This window comes from Crassostrea angulata, chromosome 3 (assembly GCF_025612915.1).
Source record: "Crassostrea angulata isolate pt1a10 chromosome 3, ASM2561291v2, whole genome shotgun sequence".
In the NCBI taxonomy this organism is placed as follows: Eukaryota; Metazoa; Mollusca; class Bivalvia; order Ostreida; family Ostreidae; genus Magallana; species Magallana angulata.
The window spans coordinates 18,481,844-18,495,326 of record NC_069113.1 but is presented as its reverse complement, the minus strand read 5'-3'; the positions used below and the strand labels follow the sequence as shown (position 1 = coordinate 18,495,326).

Genomic DNA, 13,483 nt, shown 5'->3' with positions numbered 1-13,483 from the left:
ACTATAATCCTTAATATCAAAACTGATCCAAACTCATAAACTATTGTTTTCGTCGTTTGACGTGGCCTTGGGACATTATTTCACGTAGAGATTCTAATGCTTCCATAGACTGATTTAATACACATAAAGGTAAGAAAGGTGACAAGTGTATTTCTTTTTTATGGTTCACTAGATTCATTTATAGTTTAGTTCATCAGGTAAAGTTATTAGATAGGAGGCATTATACATTATACCTAAGATAGATGCCATCTCCTGTCCAGAATATAATTTCTGTCAGTTAACCAAATTTGGTAACGAATTTACAAAATAAGCTCGATCATTCGGGTTAATGCCGTATAATGAGTGTCTATGGGTAAAGTTATAATAAAAAGACAAATGAAAAACAGATTTAATTGCGTATACGGTAATAATTAAGCACAAGAATGAATACATAAACAAATAAAATTGCCACTCAGATTGTAGTACATCCACTATCCTTTCACTTTTGACTGTGAAATTCACAAAGTGCGAAAAATCCAGTAAAGTCATTCGCTGAGCGCCTTATGACTGACCGCCTTCAATTTTCAAATAGTATTGTAAGCTGTCGTCTTTAAACTTTGTCCTAGGTTTTCAGTCACTGCATTCACTATTGTTTTGTTATTCATGACGAAAAATAGATGCAGAATTATACATTCCTTTCTTGAAAACACCTTTATCAAGTTTTATTTGTAAATTGTTAAGCATTTGATTAGGGATAAAAACAGTATGTATCTCGTTGAACGTTTTTATTGTCTTCAATGCTACGCAGCTGTTACGTCTACAATCACTAGGACACTGGAGATTGCAAAGTGAGGGACAGTTTATTCCAAAATGACAGGTCTTCATTTCCATTATCAGGATACTCAAGATATGATTGACTTTCAAGCAAATCAACGATTTTCAGTGGAACCTTTTCAAATACTGTTTTGTCTAGAATAACAATACAGAGAATATTTTGTTCTTTTCTCGAATATATAGACTCCATTCTTGCCATATTTAATTCATACATACACCAGTACGAATCAAGAAAGAATGATGTTAGAACACACAAAGTCCGTCTACTGTTATGAATTGCATTTGCAATGTTGTCAGCAATATCCGTTCCAGGAATAAAGTCCCTACAGTGTACACATAATTTTAAGTTATTATCTTTTTCAAGAAAATTCAATTTTCGCAAAATGAAGTCTTTGTCTTCTTCAGCGTATGAGACAAAGGCATCGTACCGATATGAGTCGGTGTTTGATTGTTGTAAATGTTGAACCTCTGTATAGCGTCTTTTTGCGAGAAAGTAAAGGTACCTTAATCTCCATCTATAGCGGTTTAATATCGCACCAACGATGATAGTCATAATGACAAATAATATGATGGTAAGTACAACTATGAGATTGAAATATGTCGCACAAAACATTTCCATGGACGAAATAATGTGATCTAAATTTTTAAAACTTAGACTACTTGAATTAGGCGAAATACATTCGTACTTTGACAGTTTTAAAATGTGGTCTTTGTACTTTTTTAACCATTGCATGAAATCATATTCCTCACATGAGCATTTAAGTGTGTTTTTATATAAATTTATTTGAGTAAATTTGGTTTTTAGTATAATACTTTGTAATGAAGTACGAAACGTCGCATCAAGTGTTGTTATTTGATTATTAGATAGGTCCAAAAATGAAAGTTTTTGCATGTGAGATATCAAAACGTTGAAAGTTTCCAAAGAATTAAACTTGACATAAAGTTCCGAAAGATTATCTAAATATTGAAAGATTAAACGTGGAAATTTTCTTACTCGATTGTACGATATGTCTAGAATTTTCAGTTTAATTAATCGCTGAAAAATTTGACCTTGAGTATCGTTTTCAATGCAAGTGCTTAACATATTTCTTGATAAATTAAGCTGAATAACTCCATCAAACTCATCGAAGAAAGAAACAGAAATATATTCACATAAGTTATTTGACAGATCTAAATATTGTACGCTTTGGAGACCTCGAAGTGGTCCAGATAACTTATAAAGAATATTATTTTGTAGAAACAGATGGGTAAGTTTTCTGTAAGTTAAGTTAAATTGGTAATTTCGTACCTCCAGTTTGTACATATTATCGTGAAAATAGAATCGCTCCAAATTAGGAGGGCCATATATAGTTAAGGAGGCACTAACGAATGTAGATATATGAATGTTTGTATTCATTTTTGAATGGTTACTGTTGCCATTTGTACATGGCTTAAAATTCATTTCATTTTGATAATTGATTCCTCCTGCACAAGGGGTGGAGGCTTGGAGAAAATTTGAATTCCAAGAATCGTTACAAAAACAACCAATCCTTCTTGTTAGGTGAAACGAATTTTGAAATGTTGCATTTAGAATTTTCAACCCTTTGAGATTACTTAGAAATAATAGATAACTTCCAAAGCCTAGACTATTATCTCCGACATTTAATTCTTCTAATGTATTCGGCAACCTCACGAATACATCATGCTCGAAATAGGATATTCTATTCGAGGCAACGGACAGAACTTTTAAATGAGAGTTACTTAGATGTTTTATGTAATCGGTACGAAAAACGGTACTTATGCTATAGGTGCACTGAAGTTTATCTAGACGAAGAGTAGTGATATTTGAATATTTTAAATCACGAGTAACATTATTTAGTACATCCAAGGTTAGTTCAGGATTATTTGAGATGTCTAAATATTGAAGATTTGTATTGTTTCTAAATGCAAACTTTTTGATATTCCTTAAACTGCAATGTGATGCGTCAAAGTGTTGAAGGTTGTTGTATCTTCCTAAATCATCGATTTCGATTTTTCGTAAGTATGGATTTCCAGTTAAATTTAGAAGTATCAAGCCACTCGGCAAATTTTGCGGTATACCATCAATACGATTTAGTCCCAAATCAATAACTAGGACATCCTCTGTAAAGTTTGGTGATGTGGTTAAATTTAGTCCATTACAATGAGCAATGATAACTGTATTTTGCAGAGAGCAGTTACACAGTTTCTCCGATGAACAATGTATGTTTGTTCCTTTCGCTAACAAGAATACCATATTTCCAACATAAATTAGTGGTAGCATCTGGAAAGGAGAGTTATACAATTCGATAAGAGCGTTTTAGTAATTGTTTTCTTGTTAAAGGGACATGATCACGATTTTGGTCAAATTCTATTTTTCTGTTTTTTTATTATTTATAATGCTTTAGGAATGCAATTCTAATGATCAAATTAAATTTGAAAGCCAGTCGTAGAGTTATAAGCAAGATACAGGGCTACAGTCTACTTCATTTTAAGAATAGATAAACAGTTCCTAACGTTTAACACATTCATTTTAGGTTTAAAACTGGAATTTCACTTCAACATTCAAAATGTAAACAAAATCTTTGTTTACATAGCAAAGAAATGAAAGCTCTATAACTCTCTTATAACTCAACTTATGGCACCAAATTTTAAATGACAATTAAAAATACCGTAATGAAGCATTGTAACATTGAGATCTGGATATAATTTTTGACCAAAATCGTGACCATGCCCCTTTAAAGCATTTCAATTGTAAATCCAAAGCATTATATTATAAATCACATATAAATATTAAAATATTAAAAATTATAGCAATCATTTCGACAAATAAATAAAAAATCTTATACATTGTCAATGTGTATTGTAGAAGGTAAACGAAGAACTGGTTTTGCATGGTTCTTGTTCATATTGATACAACAGTATAATTACCGATTATTGATAACTCCTTTTTATGTTTTGTGTAATTTTTACATAAGTATAATACAGCATGATGCGTTGAGGGTACAGTTTACAACTTCAATTGGCATGACTAAGTTAGGTACAATGTTAATATCTAAAACAATTAAAAGTTCTCATCCGATTTGACGGTACTAAAGCACAAAAAATCGAGTCCATAACTTTTATGTAGCAGATTAGAAAATTCAGAACTTTGCATAGTTACATGGCTTCGTTTATTTGCAATGTCCCCTTCAATAGAGAGGCGAATGTCAAATTGCTGACGAAAAGACTCTAAGTTATTACCAAAAATATTTATTGTTGACTTCACATTCACGAAAATGTACAATGCTGCTCAAGTTTTGTTACATGTATCAGTACTATTGGTGATTGAAAGAAAAGGTTTAGAACCATACCTATCAGTAGCTAAGCTAACTATAAAATCAGGTAGAATAGTGCGTTTATAATAAGAATAATCAGATGTAAAAACTTATTACAAATAAAACAATACTGTCTCATTTCTTTCTACTATAGGCCTACCTTTAATTGCACCATCTCCTTGTTTTGTAGCTGCAAAATACACTTGACCACACGTCTTTTCCTATATCTGACCCAGAATGTTAGAGCGATGTATGCTTTTATAAGTAAATGACGTCTTATTAGTTCTGTATAATTTTGATTGCTTTGTATAACTTAGGAAGTCCTAATTTTTTTCTGAAACCAACTTCAAACGGCTTTTCAACAGTGCTGTCTTTGACATTCCAAAGTGTATAATTAATTTTGGAAGTCTTCCTGAATAAAGATGTTAAAATGGGTCAACATTAGGATATAAAAAATATTTTAATTTCTTTTATGAAGTCTTCCTTAACGACACAATTTCCTTTTCTATCAATATTTGTCTAAACATCAATTCAAAGGCCTACCTTTAACAAGGAAAAATCTTTTGTCCTTTTTTGATCAATAATCAAAAAAAAAATATTTCCTTTATAAGCCCTTGATCTGAGGTTCTTAACATTTGAATAACACAAAGATCCATGTTCATTTATGAAAACTAATATAACAATTCTTGATTAGTTCGTGTGTAAAAATTGCAATGTTTCCAAGCACTCCAGCGTTGCGGATAATGTTCCTTATTTTTTTTCTGCTTAATTCGCTATACAAAACCACCTGGTTGCGAAAACAAGTTGTTGCCAGGTAAAACAATACTAGAGAAAGTAGCCGCCAAAAATCTGATTCATCGAAACATTTTCATCACTAAGTATCCATAAAATCAGTTTTAAAAAATTGAGGCGTCATTCATATATATCCTAATCACCAAAAAGTCTTATATTGAATACTTCTTTCGTAAAAGTAGTCACCATTATTTTCTTCTTTAGATTCATTTTACACCTAAAATAAAAAAAATATATCAAGACAACAATATGTTAGTTATTTATCGATAAAATATTATATTAATCTCTTGGAAATTTGAAAATGTTGGTTTAAAAAACAATCTAAAGGTTGCAATGATACAAATAGATTCTAAAAGTACTTGAACAAATTGATAATTTCAAAGTAATGTATTCAAAAGCATTGCTTTTCAAAGAAACTCATTTATAAATACATTGAAAGTAGTTAGAGTTTGAATGTTACAAACAATTTACATTTTGTAGATATTTTTTTGTAGTCGTACATAAGTGTGTTCCTTTGCCAGAGTTTATCGTTAGATAAAAATTACTGTTTATGAAATTTTCATCGTCTTTCAAATGAGTTTTCAAATTTAATTTATCAGATAATATGAGCAAAAATGATTGTAACAGTGCTATCTAAAATAACTTTAAAGTTTTTGGTTGCTATACCTTTCTTTTGACGTTTCACTGATTCTATTACAGCTGGGTCAAACGGATCACTGCAAAACATATCGTAAGATTATATACAATGTTTAAAGTAAAAATATAGAAAGCTAAATATCTAAATGAAAAAAAAAATGGACATAAACAACAGGTTTTTCACACAATCCAAGAAAAAACCCTCAATTAATCGATTTAAATTCATACTTTATTTCACAATTATAAGACACGTGGTTTTTTTCTTCGAAAGTTTGTTCTATTTTGATCAGATAACTCGATTACTTTACACCGGAGAACTTTATAAAAAAGTAATCAAACGTCCACAAAATAGGTTGCCGTCGTTAAACATGCACACTTTCCCTAAGCATTTTTACTCATAGTTTACTTTTAAGGATCTGTTACATTCATCTGAAAATAATATTTCAAATGATAGCTGCATCCGATAGTCCTCATTTTTTTTAAAAGTTTGTCATTGTCAGTACAGCAGTTGGATTAATCTTTTAAAGCTCTGTATCTTGAAGTTAAATTGGGTCAACGCTATTTATTATTTTAGTACTCAAGCTCCTCACAAGCTTCCCAGTTAAAGACAGGCATGTAGATGCACAGATATGGTAGACCTGATTGATCTCTGCATGAATCCAGTCTATTGTGGGACTATCAAAAACAGATGTTAATTGAAACGTTATCCAACGATGAAATGAAACTAACTTATGCCAGAAATTGAACGGTGTAGATATGTAAACGATAATAAATATGTAGACATATAACAACCTTTTGACTGAGAAATTATGATTGAACTATTACGATTAATCCTCTGCTGTGAGAGACTGATCAATCAATGACAGCCTTGTATGAAAAAACTTTGTCCCCAATCCCATCAACTATTTTACGAGGGTGTTGCTAAAACGCGAACAAAATACACAACGGAACGGGGGATATATCATGTCAATGATTTGAATACGTACATGTATGAGTTTGACAAGAAATTATAAACTACTTTTTAATAATTTAAGAATTAGTTTTGGCCATAATCTTATATTGTATCATCAAGACCACGCTTTTCTTGACTCGAGGGAAGACGAAGAAGAGAAAAGCCGAAATTAAACTTAACTGGCTGCAGATAATGAAAGCCGATATTTTTAAAGAACAAGGGAAGGTGTGGCATAATCCGAAAGCAATAAAAAGGCAGAAAAGAATGACGAACCTTCTTTTCTATCAAAGGCGTATAAAACAGTAAATCAGTAAACTAGAGCAACGCTTGTTGCATAGCAACGAGTAGGTCTTCTGTTAATTGCGATGGAAAAAAGAACAATTTACACGTACATTTAACATACACTTTTAAAATAAAAAAGTATGTATGCATTGGCTGTACAAGATTTTGATCGATATAAAATTCTACCTAAATAGCTGTATGTCATATTATCTTTGAAAGAAACCTTTAAATGCCCATGTAAAGGCCGTATCACAATCTTACAAAATAGTAGTTTAAATACATTCGGCCACGTATTATAACACATATCTTTCATTGTTTTTAAATTGCTTTCAAATTTAAAATCCGAAGTTTACATATTATAATTAATCATGATGACACCATTTGTTGATGTCTTGTTTTATATTTTTGACGATGAGATTGGATTCGCCATTTTGTGTTTTATCGATACTTTAGCTAGTAAAAAAACACGAAAAAAAAGATTTGCAAGGTTTCCCCTTGCATCATTTTCATTGCAAATGTAAGCATCGTTGGTAAAATGTAAACTATAAAGTTTGAAATTGAAATCTATAAACTTGTAATGTATGTTTAATATCATAATATAATTCAAGCTTATATTTTAAAAAAAAAGTTAGTAATTAAGCGCAGTTTGATTTATATAATCAAAAAAGTAAAGAATTGGCGTTTTAATTTCTTTTGTTTTTACTGTTTTAAAAACATACGGCATTATAATTATAAATCCTTAAAATATGAAATTAAGATTAAATTTGTATAATTTTCAACATAAAAAACTGTTTTGAAATGCTGAGAAATTTTAGACTATGCAATTTGTAATTCTGTTTGCTTAGGCATTTGAAACGTCAATATTATGGATAATAATGTCAAAATCTGTTTGATGAAGATAACAATTTATATAAAGTAAATTGATCCTGACTGGCTTGTTTAACTTCGATGTAAAGTAAAATACTTTTCAGATCCGTTCCGATTTTCGTTCGTTTCGTTTGAGGAACATGTAAACAAATATGGCGGCATTATAAGCTTGCTAAATCTACTTGTAACGATTCTCCTTTTAAATTGGTTATACATGCACGTTTCAGTTTATTTTACCATATTTCCACATCGTAACAGCTTTTATATCCATATCTGTAATTGCTCTTGTTTCCATTTGGCCATCGAACCTATAATGATTAAAAAGGTATATATTTACCCGTTTTGTTTTTAAAAAAATTTATATGAGTTTTTAAAATACTAATATTAATATTCATACATAAATTTCCGTTTCAGTTTTAAGTCTATAAACCGTTCCAATATTTCCTGCTCCTCCATCTTGGTTATTCCATTTCCAATCAGGACCTATAACAGTGACGAAGTTTGCTTATTTTAGTGTTTTGCAATGTATTAGCATTTTTAAAAATAAAATAACGCATGATAATACCTCTACGAACAAGACACCCAACAGCTATTGGCTGGCTTTCAAGTATCCTTGGTTCATCACAAGGCTCAATATCGTATGCAGTGATAAAACCATTATTTCCGAATCTATATGGCAGTAAAATGCCATTATCCCATTCAACATTAATCCATCCAACTAAATAGATAAAAAATGATTTATTTTACGACAGAGAGCTAAAGAAAATCAATATTCTGTAAATATGTTTCAATTTTTTCTTTATTTCATTTATATAAACTTAATTTCGTTTGCAGGATTCAGACTTTCCACTATCAAGGAGGACCAATTGTTGGTTAATATCTGCCAATTATAATGTTTCTTACTTCTTTTTGAATGTCCCACAACCGTACCGGGTCCTTGTCCGTCTTGGTTTTTCCACTTCCAATCTTGTCCTCTGCGAACACGTGTTCCTATTTTAGGCATGTGCAAATATTTTTCTTGGAACTCAGTTTCCTTTTCTTTTTCGATTTCATCTTTAACATCCCTTCCACATTTGTACACATTTCTTTTTCCAACGATTTCACAAATATCATTCTAGTTACCGCAAAATAATATGCTTGTTACGGTAAACAATTTGAGTACTATTTTACGATCTTGACATCTTGAATTATTTGCAAGTTTAATTTGTTGCATGCATTTGGATTAAATTCATATTCTCATAAAGGTTTCCTACCAAATCTTGTTCTGATACATCGACTATTTTTGAAACTTCCATTTTGATATCTCCTGGCGACAAAAGATCTTCAAGAGGCAACTGTTGAAGGACATTTGATGCAGTATTCTGAAAAAAATTTACATTCTTTGCTGAAGTTTGTTGATTTTATCTCAGTTTTGTATAAAATATTATCAATTGCGTACAGCGTAAAAAAAATGGTTGAGAGGTTTGATTTTTAATACATACTATGTTCACAGAATATCTTCCAAGCTGTCTGGCTTCGTAATAGGGAACAAGTTTACCCCCCTCTGATCCCAATATCATTGTGCCAAGAAAACACTGTATGAAAACACAGAAAATTGCTTATAATAAATAAGTGAATTGATTAATAACATTCAATAACTCATACGGCAGATGTCATTTATAAAACAAACTGATCGATCTTTCTGGCTGTATTATAATTTGTATTTATCATATTTTAATACAGATTTATGACACCATATTCCAATACATTCAAAGTTTACATTTTGCCATATACAATATACATGGTAATTAGGTAAAACGTTAGAATTTCTCACTATATCTGGGTCATCTCCAACTGGAATACAGAATATTGGGTTCCATTTTCCCATTTCTTTTACTAAATCGATAACTTCTGTACCTGTCTTTTTTTAAGGAATTACATTAAAAATGTAGCAAAAGTGTATCGATAATTTCGAGCACTGCCAATAAAAGCATCCCCTCATGAAAGAAATAATTTTTGAATGGAGTGTGAATCAAAACATTTCATGTGATTATCGTGTTTTAATGGTTAAAAGTAACATCAAATATACATCAAATATACAGGTTTATGCATAAAGTAATATTATGTGAACGTTTTTATGAGACATTACATATGTAGCTTTCAGAAGCAAGCAAAGTTTAAGAAATCAGAGTGATAATTTTAATATGCACATGTGCATATTTCACTACCACCAACACACAAACACAATTACCGATGTTAAATCCCCTCGCGAGAGAAAAAAATGATATAGAGACCAACCTACTTTGTTAAAACTTAATGCCTCAAATATTTCCTCGTCGTGTTGGGCACCGATATCTGTATGTTTACCATCAGTAATAATAACTAATCTAGTTCTGACATTGAGTGATCCCAAAGCTGTATACGGAACTACAAAATAAGTATAAAATTATGTAGTCGCATGAACTTGTTTTTCAATGACAACTTTTTCTATACATTCAAAAATAGTCTACAAGATGAGGCATGTTCTTTTAATCATTATGAGCATTCCCAATCTACCAAAATTATTTTTTGTTGTAATACAAGTTCTATCTAGACAGTTTCAGTTGAGTATATACCTATATCATATCTTTGAAGTTACATTTACTTAAAAAAACCAAATTTGATCAAATTTTAATACTGATAAAGTAATATATTACATATGCAAAACTAACCTGTATTGATGCCTGATAAAGAGAACAGAAGTCCAGCCTCCAATGGACTATTCCCTTGGCATTCTAAATAATCTGTCGTGGATCAGATTTAAAACAATTTTAATTGGAGTTTCCTGTGGATGCTTTTGCTTCTGATTTGGTATAGGTTTTGGTGTAATTTTGATTTAAAATTTAGCATTCATTAGGTATATTACCGACACATTTTGTGACTTCTGCGTGATCACAAGAATAATACTGGATAACTTTTACGTCCTGTCCGAACGTCATTACTGTGACGTTTTCTGTTATTGATGAATGCTGAGAAAACTCTAGCATAAAAAAGAAGTATATACCACTAGTGTTTAGCAAACAATTTTCATCATTTTTCCTGAAAAGGTATTCAGGCTTCATCAAATGAATAGAATCAAACATTGATAAATAATGTAATGATGTTTTTTGACGAGAGAATTGTCCGAAAAGACAATAAAAAACAAGATATAACAATAATAAATACAGTGCTTATTTTGAAAATATTTGTTAACAAAAATATATCAAGTGTGCTTTATTGTACATGTACCCTACAATTAAACTTTTTTGAAAGATATTAGAATTCACTAAGTATTCTGTTTTCCTCTAAAGAAATTGTGATCATGTTAGAATACTTTTAGCGCAAGTTATGTATTTTTTACGCTATCGCCACCGCTATACCTGCTTAAACAAAAAAAAAAGAATTTATTTTGGCAAGATTTGTATTAAAACTAATTTTGAATGAGAATAAATTATTTTTTTTTGTAACACGCTTTCTAATTGGCTAAAACATTTATTTTATATTGTATAAATAATGTTACCTACGTCTCAGTAAGGCTAACGTATCACGTTTGAATTTTACACAATCCATTGACATATTAAAAGTCAAATGACTAGGTCTAATCTACAATTACATGTAATAATACAAATTAAAATCAAAAATAATAAGGAATGAAGTCAATAGCTACCAAATTTATATTTACATAAACTGGGCTGGAGCAGTTGACAATTTTTTATATTACAAAGTTTAGGCTTTTTGTTTGTTTTGTAGTTTAATAAATTGTTCCAACCAAGTGTATATCAGTGTAAAGTTGATAGTTATTGAATTCATCCCTTAATTTTAAGTTTGATTGCTTAGTCTATTTCTATTACCGTGGATAATATTCTTAAACGCAGTTTTCATCTGCTCAAGGCCTGTCCCAGTCATGCTAGCTGACGTATCGAGAAGAAAAACGGTTGTGACAAACATTCCATCCAAACATCCATTCTCTAACAAGCTTTGGTGATCTATAAAGTATTTGTAATTTTGACTTAACAAGTTTGTTATCTTTATCACGCGAAAGTTATATATCAGTAAAAAAAATTGTTTTATATATGATATTTCTCATACAATTGTATAAACAAAACACAGAAGGAAGCTCCCAAGCATATTTTACAGTGCAAATGTAATGAAGGCATCTATATAATTTTTAAATTATGCCATAGAATTAAGATATATATTAACTTTTGTTTAAAAGATGTACATTTTAGTTACTCACTTTTAATGGATTCTTTTTTTATCCTCTTACACAAATGATTTTTATAAGTTTCCCGAGTTTCTGATAACATTTTGTTCTGCACTGCTTCACATTAAATATTATTTAAAAAAACAAAACAACACAATTTTGTTGGTTATTTTTGTTGTTTAGTTTCTTTTTTCAAATGAAACGTCATCAGAGATATTAAAAGTAAAATGATTTGTATATCTGTTGCATATCCGTTAGATTATTTGGATTTTCCTAATAGATGCGGAACAATATGAATGTAGTTTTGTTACTATGAATAGTTTTATGTCCTCTTATATAATTTACAAGTATATATCTGCTTGTTCTTTAAGCATGCTTGAAAACTTCTAAATATCAGAACAAGACTTTCTGCAATTTTATCTTAAAGTACCACAGACAACAAGTTCAACGAATGATATTTTCAATTCTTACAAATGACGTTATTTCATTTTAATATGTAATAGAATATTGCAGTGAATCAGTGAAAATAATGTCACGTTTCAACACATATGTACTTATTAAACTAGTTTTGTGTAACACTTGCACTTGTACCATGGTCTTCCGAATGTATAAAATCATATTGAAAATTCTGTAGCAAAATAATATTATATGCAAAAATAAAGGGCAAAATTGAAATAGTGTAAACACTGCCTTATAATATTGATGGTAGGTAAATCAAAAACGTAACAAAAAAGTAAATATCTACATGAACAAAAAACCAAACAACCCAAAATGGTGCTGTAAATCGTTTCGTTTGTTTTACATTTGTGTTCTTTTTTTTTTCTTTGTTCTTTTTTCTTTTTTTTTTTGGGGGGGGGGTGGTTCTTGGTTTTTTTTTCCATTTGCTACATATATATGCTATTAAAATCTATTATGGCAAAATACCATCGTATTACATGTACTAGTTGAATATATATTACCATATATTACCTAATTACATGAGTTTTTGTTTGTTGATGACTTAAATTATCTCTACTTTACTTCACAAATCTAAGGTCAAGATTTAATAAGTGAAAGTGGGTTTATGAAATTCAAGATATTAATTCCTTTAATAATGCTTTATAGCAATACTTTTGTTTTATAGGGTGTTTTGTGGCTTAAATGTATCGTAAGCACAAAGAAAAATCATGTTAAAAACTTGCATTTTCTATATGAAATATGAAGGAACTAATAAACAGATCTCTGATGTTTGTCCCTGTTTGACTAATGAAATATCTAAAATACTTACAGTCTTTCCAAAAATAAATAGCATTAAACAAGCTCTTGACCTCCTCTTTTAAAAAATGATGTTAAATTGAATATAAGTATCAAACTAATTTTTCTCGTGATTTATTGTACATTATCAGGAAAAAGTATGGGAAAATGATTCATCAAATACAGTATGACCTCAAATTGGTTTTAGAACCAACAAGACACTCTTGAATCGTTTACTACATCTTGATCCAAAGCATTATATGTGTGAAGGCAATTTGTTTCATAAAGAACTATTTCTTTGATGAAGTATATACGGTTATCGTTTTTGTTTTCGTTAGATTTTCATTGATTGAAAATTTAATGAAACTTTAACAAAAAACTACAGCAGCGAAA

At 30.1% G+C, this 13,483-nt stretch overlaps 2 protein-coding genes across 2 annotated transcripts; both read right to left on the bottom strand.

Annotated features, from left to right (window-relative positions):
• Positions 1–376: 376 nt before the first annotated feature.
• Positions 377–4,365, bottom strand: LOC128177291 (toll-like receptor 4). The gene is made up of 2 exons (XM_052843951.1): positions 4,288–4,365; positions 377–3,094 (listed from the first exon to the last, which is right to left on the bottom strand). The coding sequence occupies exons 1-2, from the start codon at positions 4,300–4,302 to the stop codon at positions 806–808; spliced, it is 2,304 nt and encodes a 767-aa protein (XP_052699911.1). The 5' UTR covers positions 4,303–4,365; the 3' UTR covers positions 377–805.
• Positions 4,366–4,998: 633 nt separating this feature from the next.
• LOC128177295 (uncharacterized) lies at positions 4,999–12,447 on the bottom strand. The gene is made up of 14 exons (XM_052843956.1): positions 11,891–12,447; positions 11,505–11,639; positions 10,541–10,654; positions 10,347–10,418; positions 9,938–10,062; positions 9,470–9,556; positions 9,138–9,230; positions 8,910–9,017; positions 8,560–8,770; positions 8,222–8,374; positions 8,054–8,139; positions 7,894–7,964; positions 5,586–5,635; positions 4,999–5,136 (listed from the first exon to the last, which is right to left on the bottom strand). The coding sequence occupies exons 1-14, from the start codon at positions 11,958–11,960 to the stop codon at positions 5,126–5,128; spliced, it is 1,386 nt and encodes a 461-aa protein (XP_052699916.1). The 5' UTR covers positions 11,961–12,447; the 3' UTR covers positions 4,999–5,125.
• Between the last annotated feature and the right edge of the window lie 1,036 nt (positions 12,448–13,483).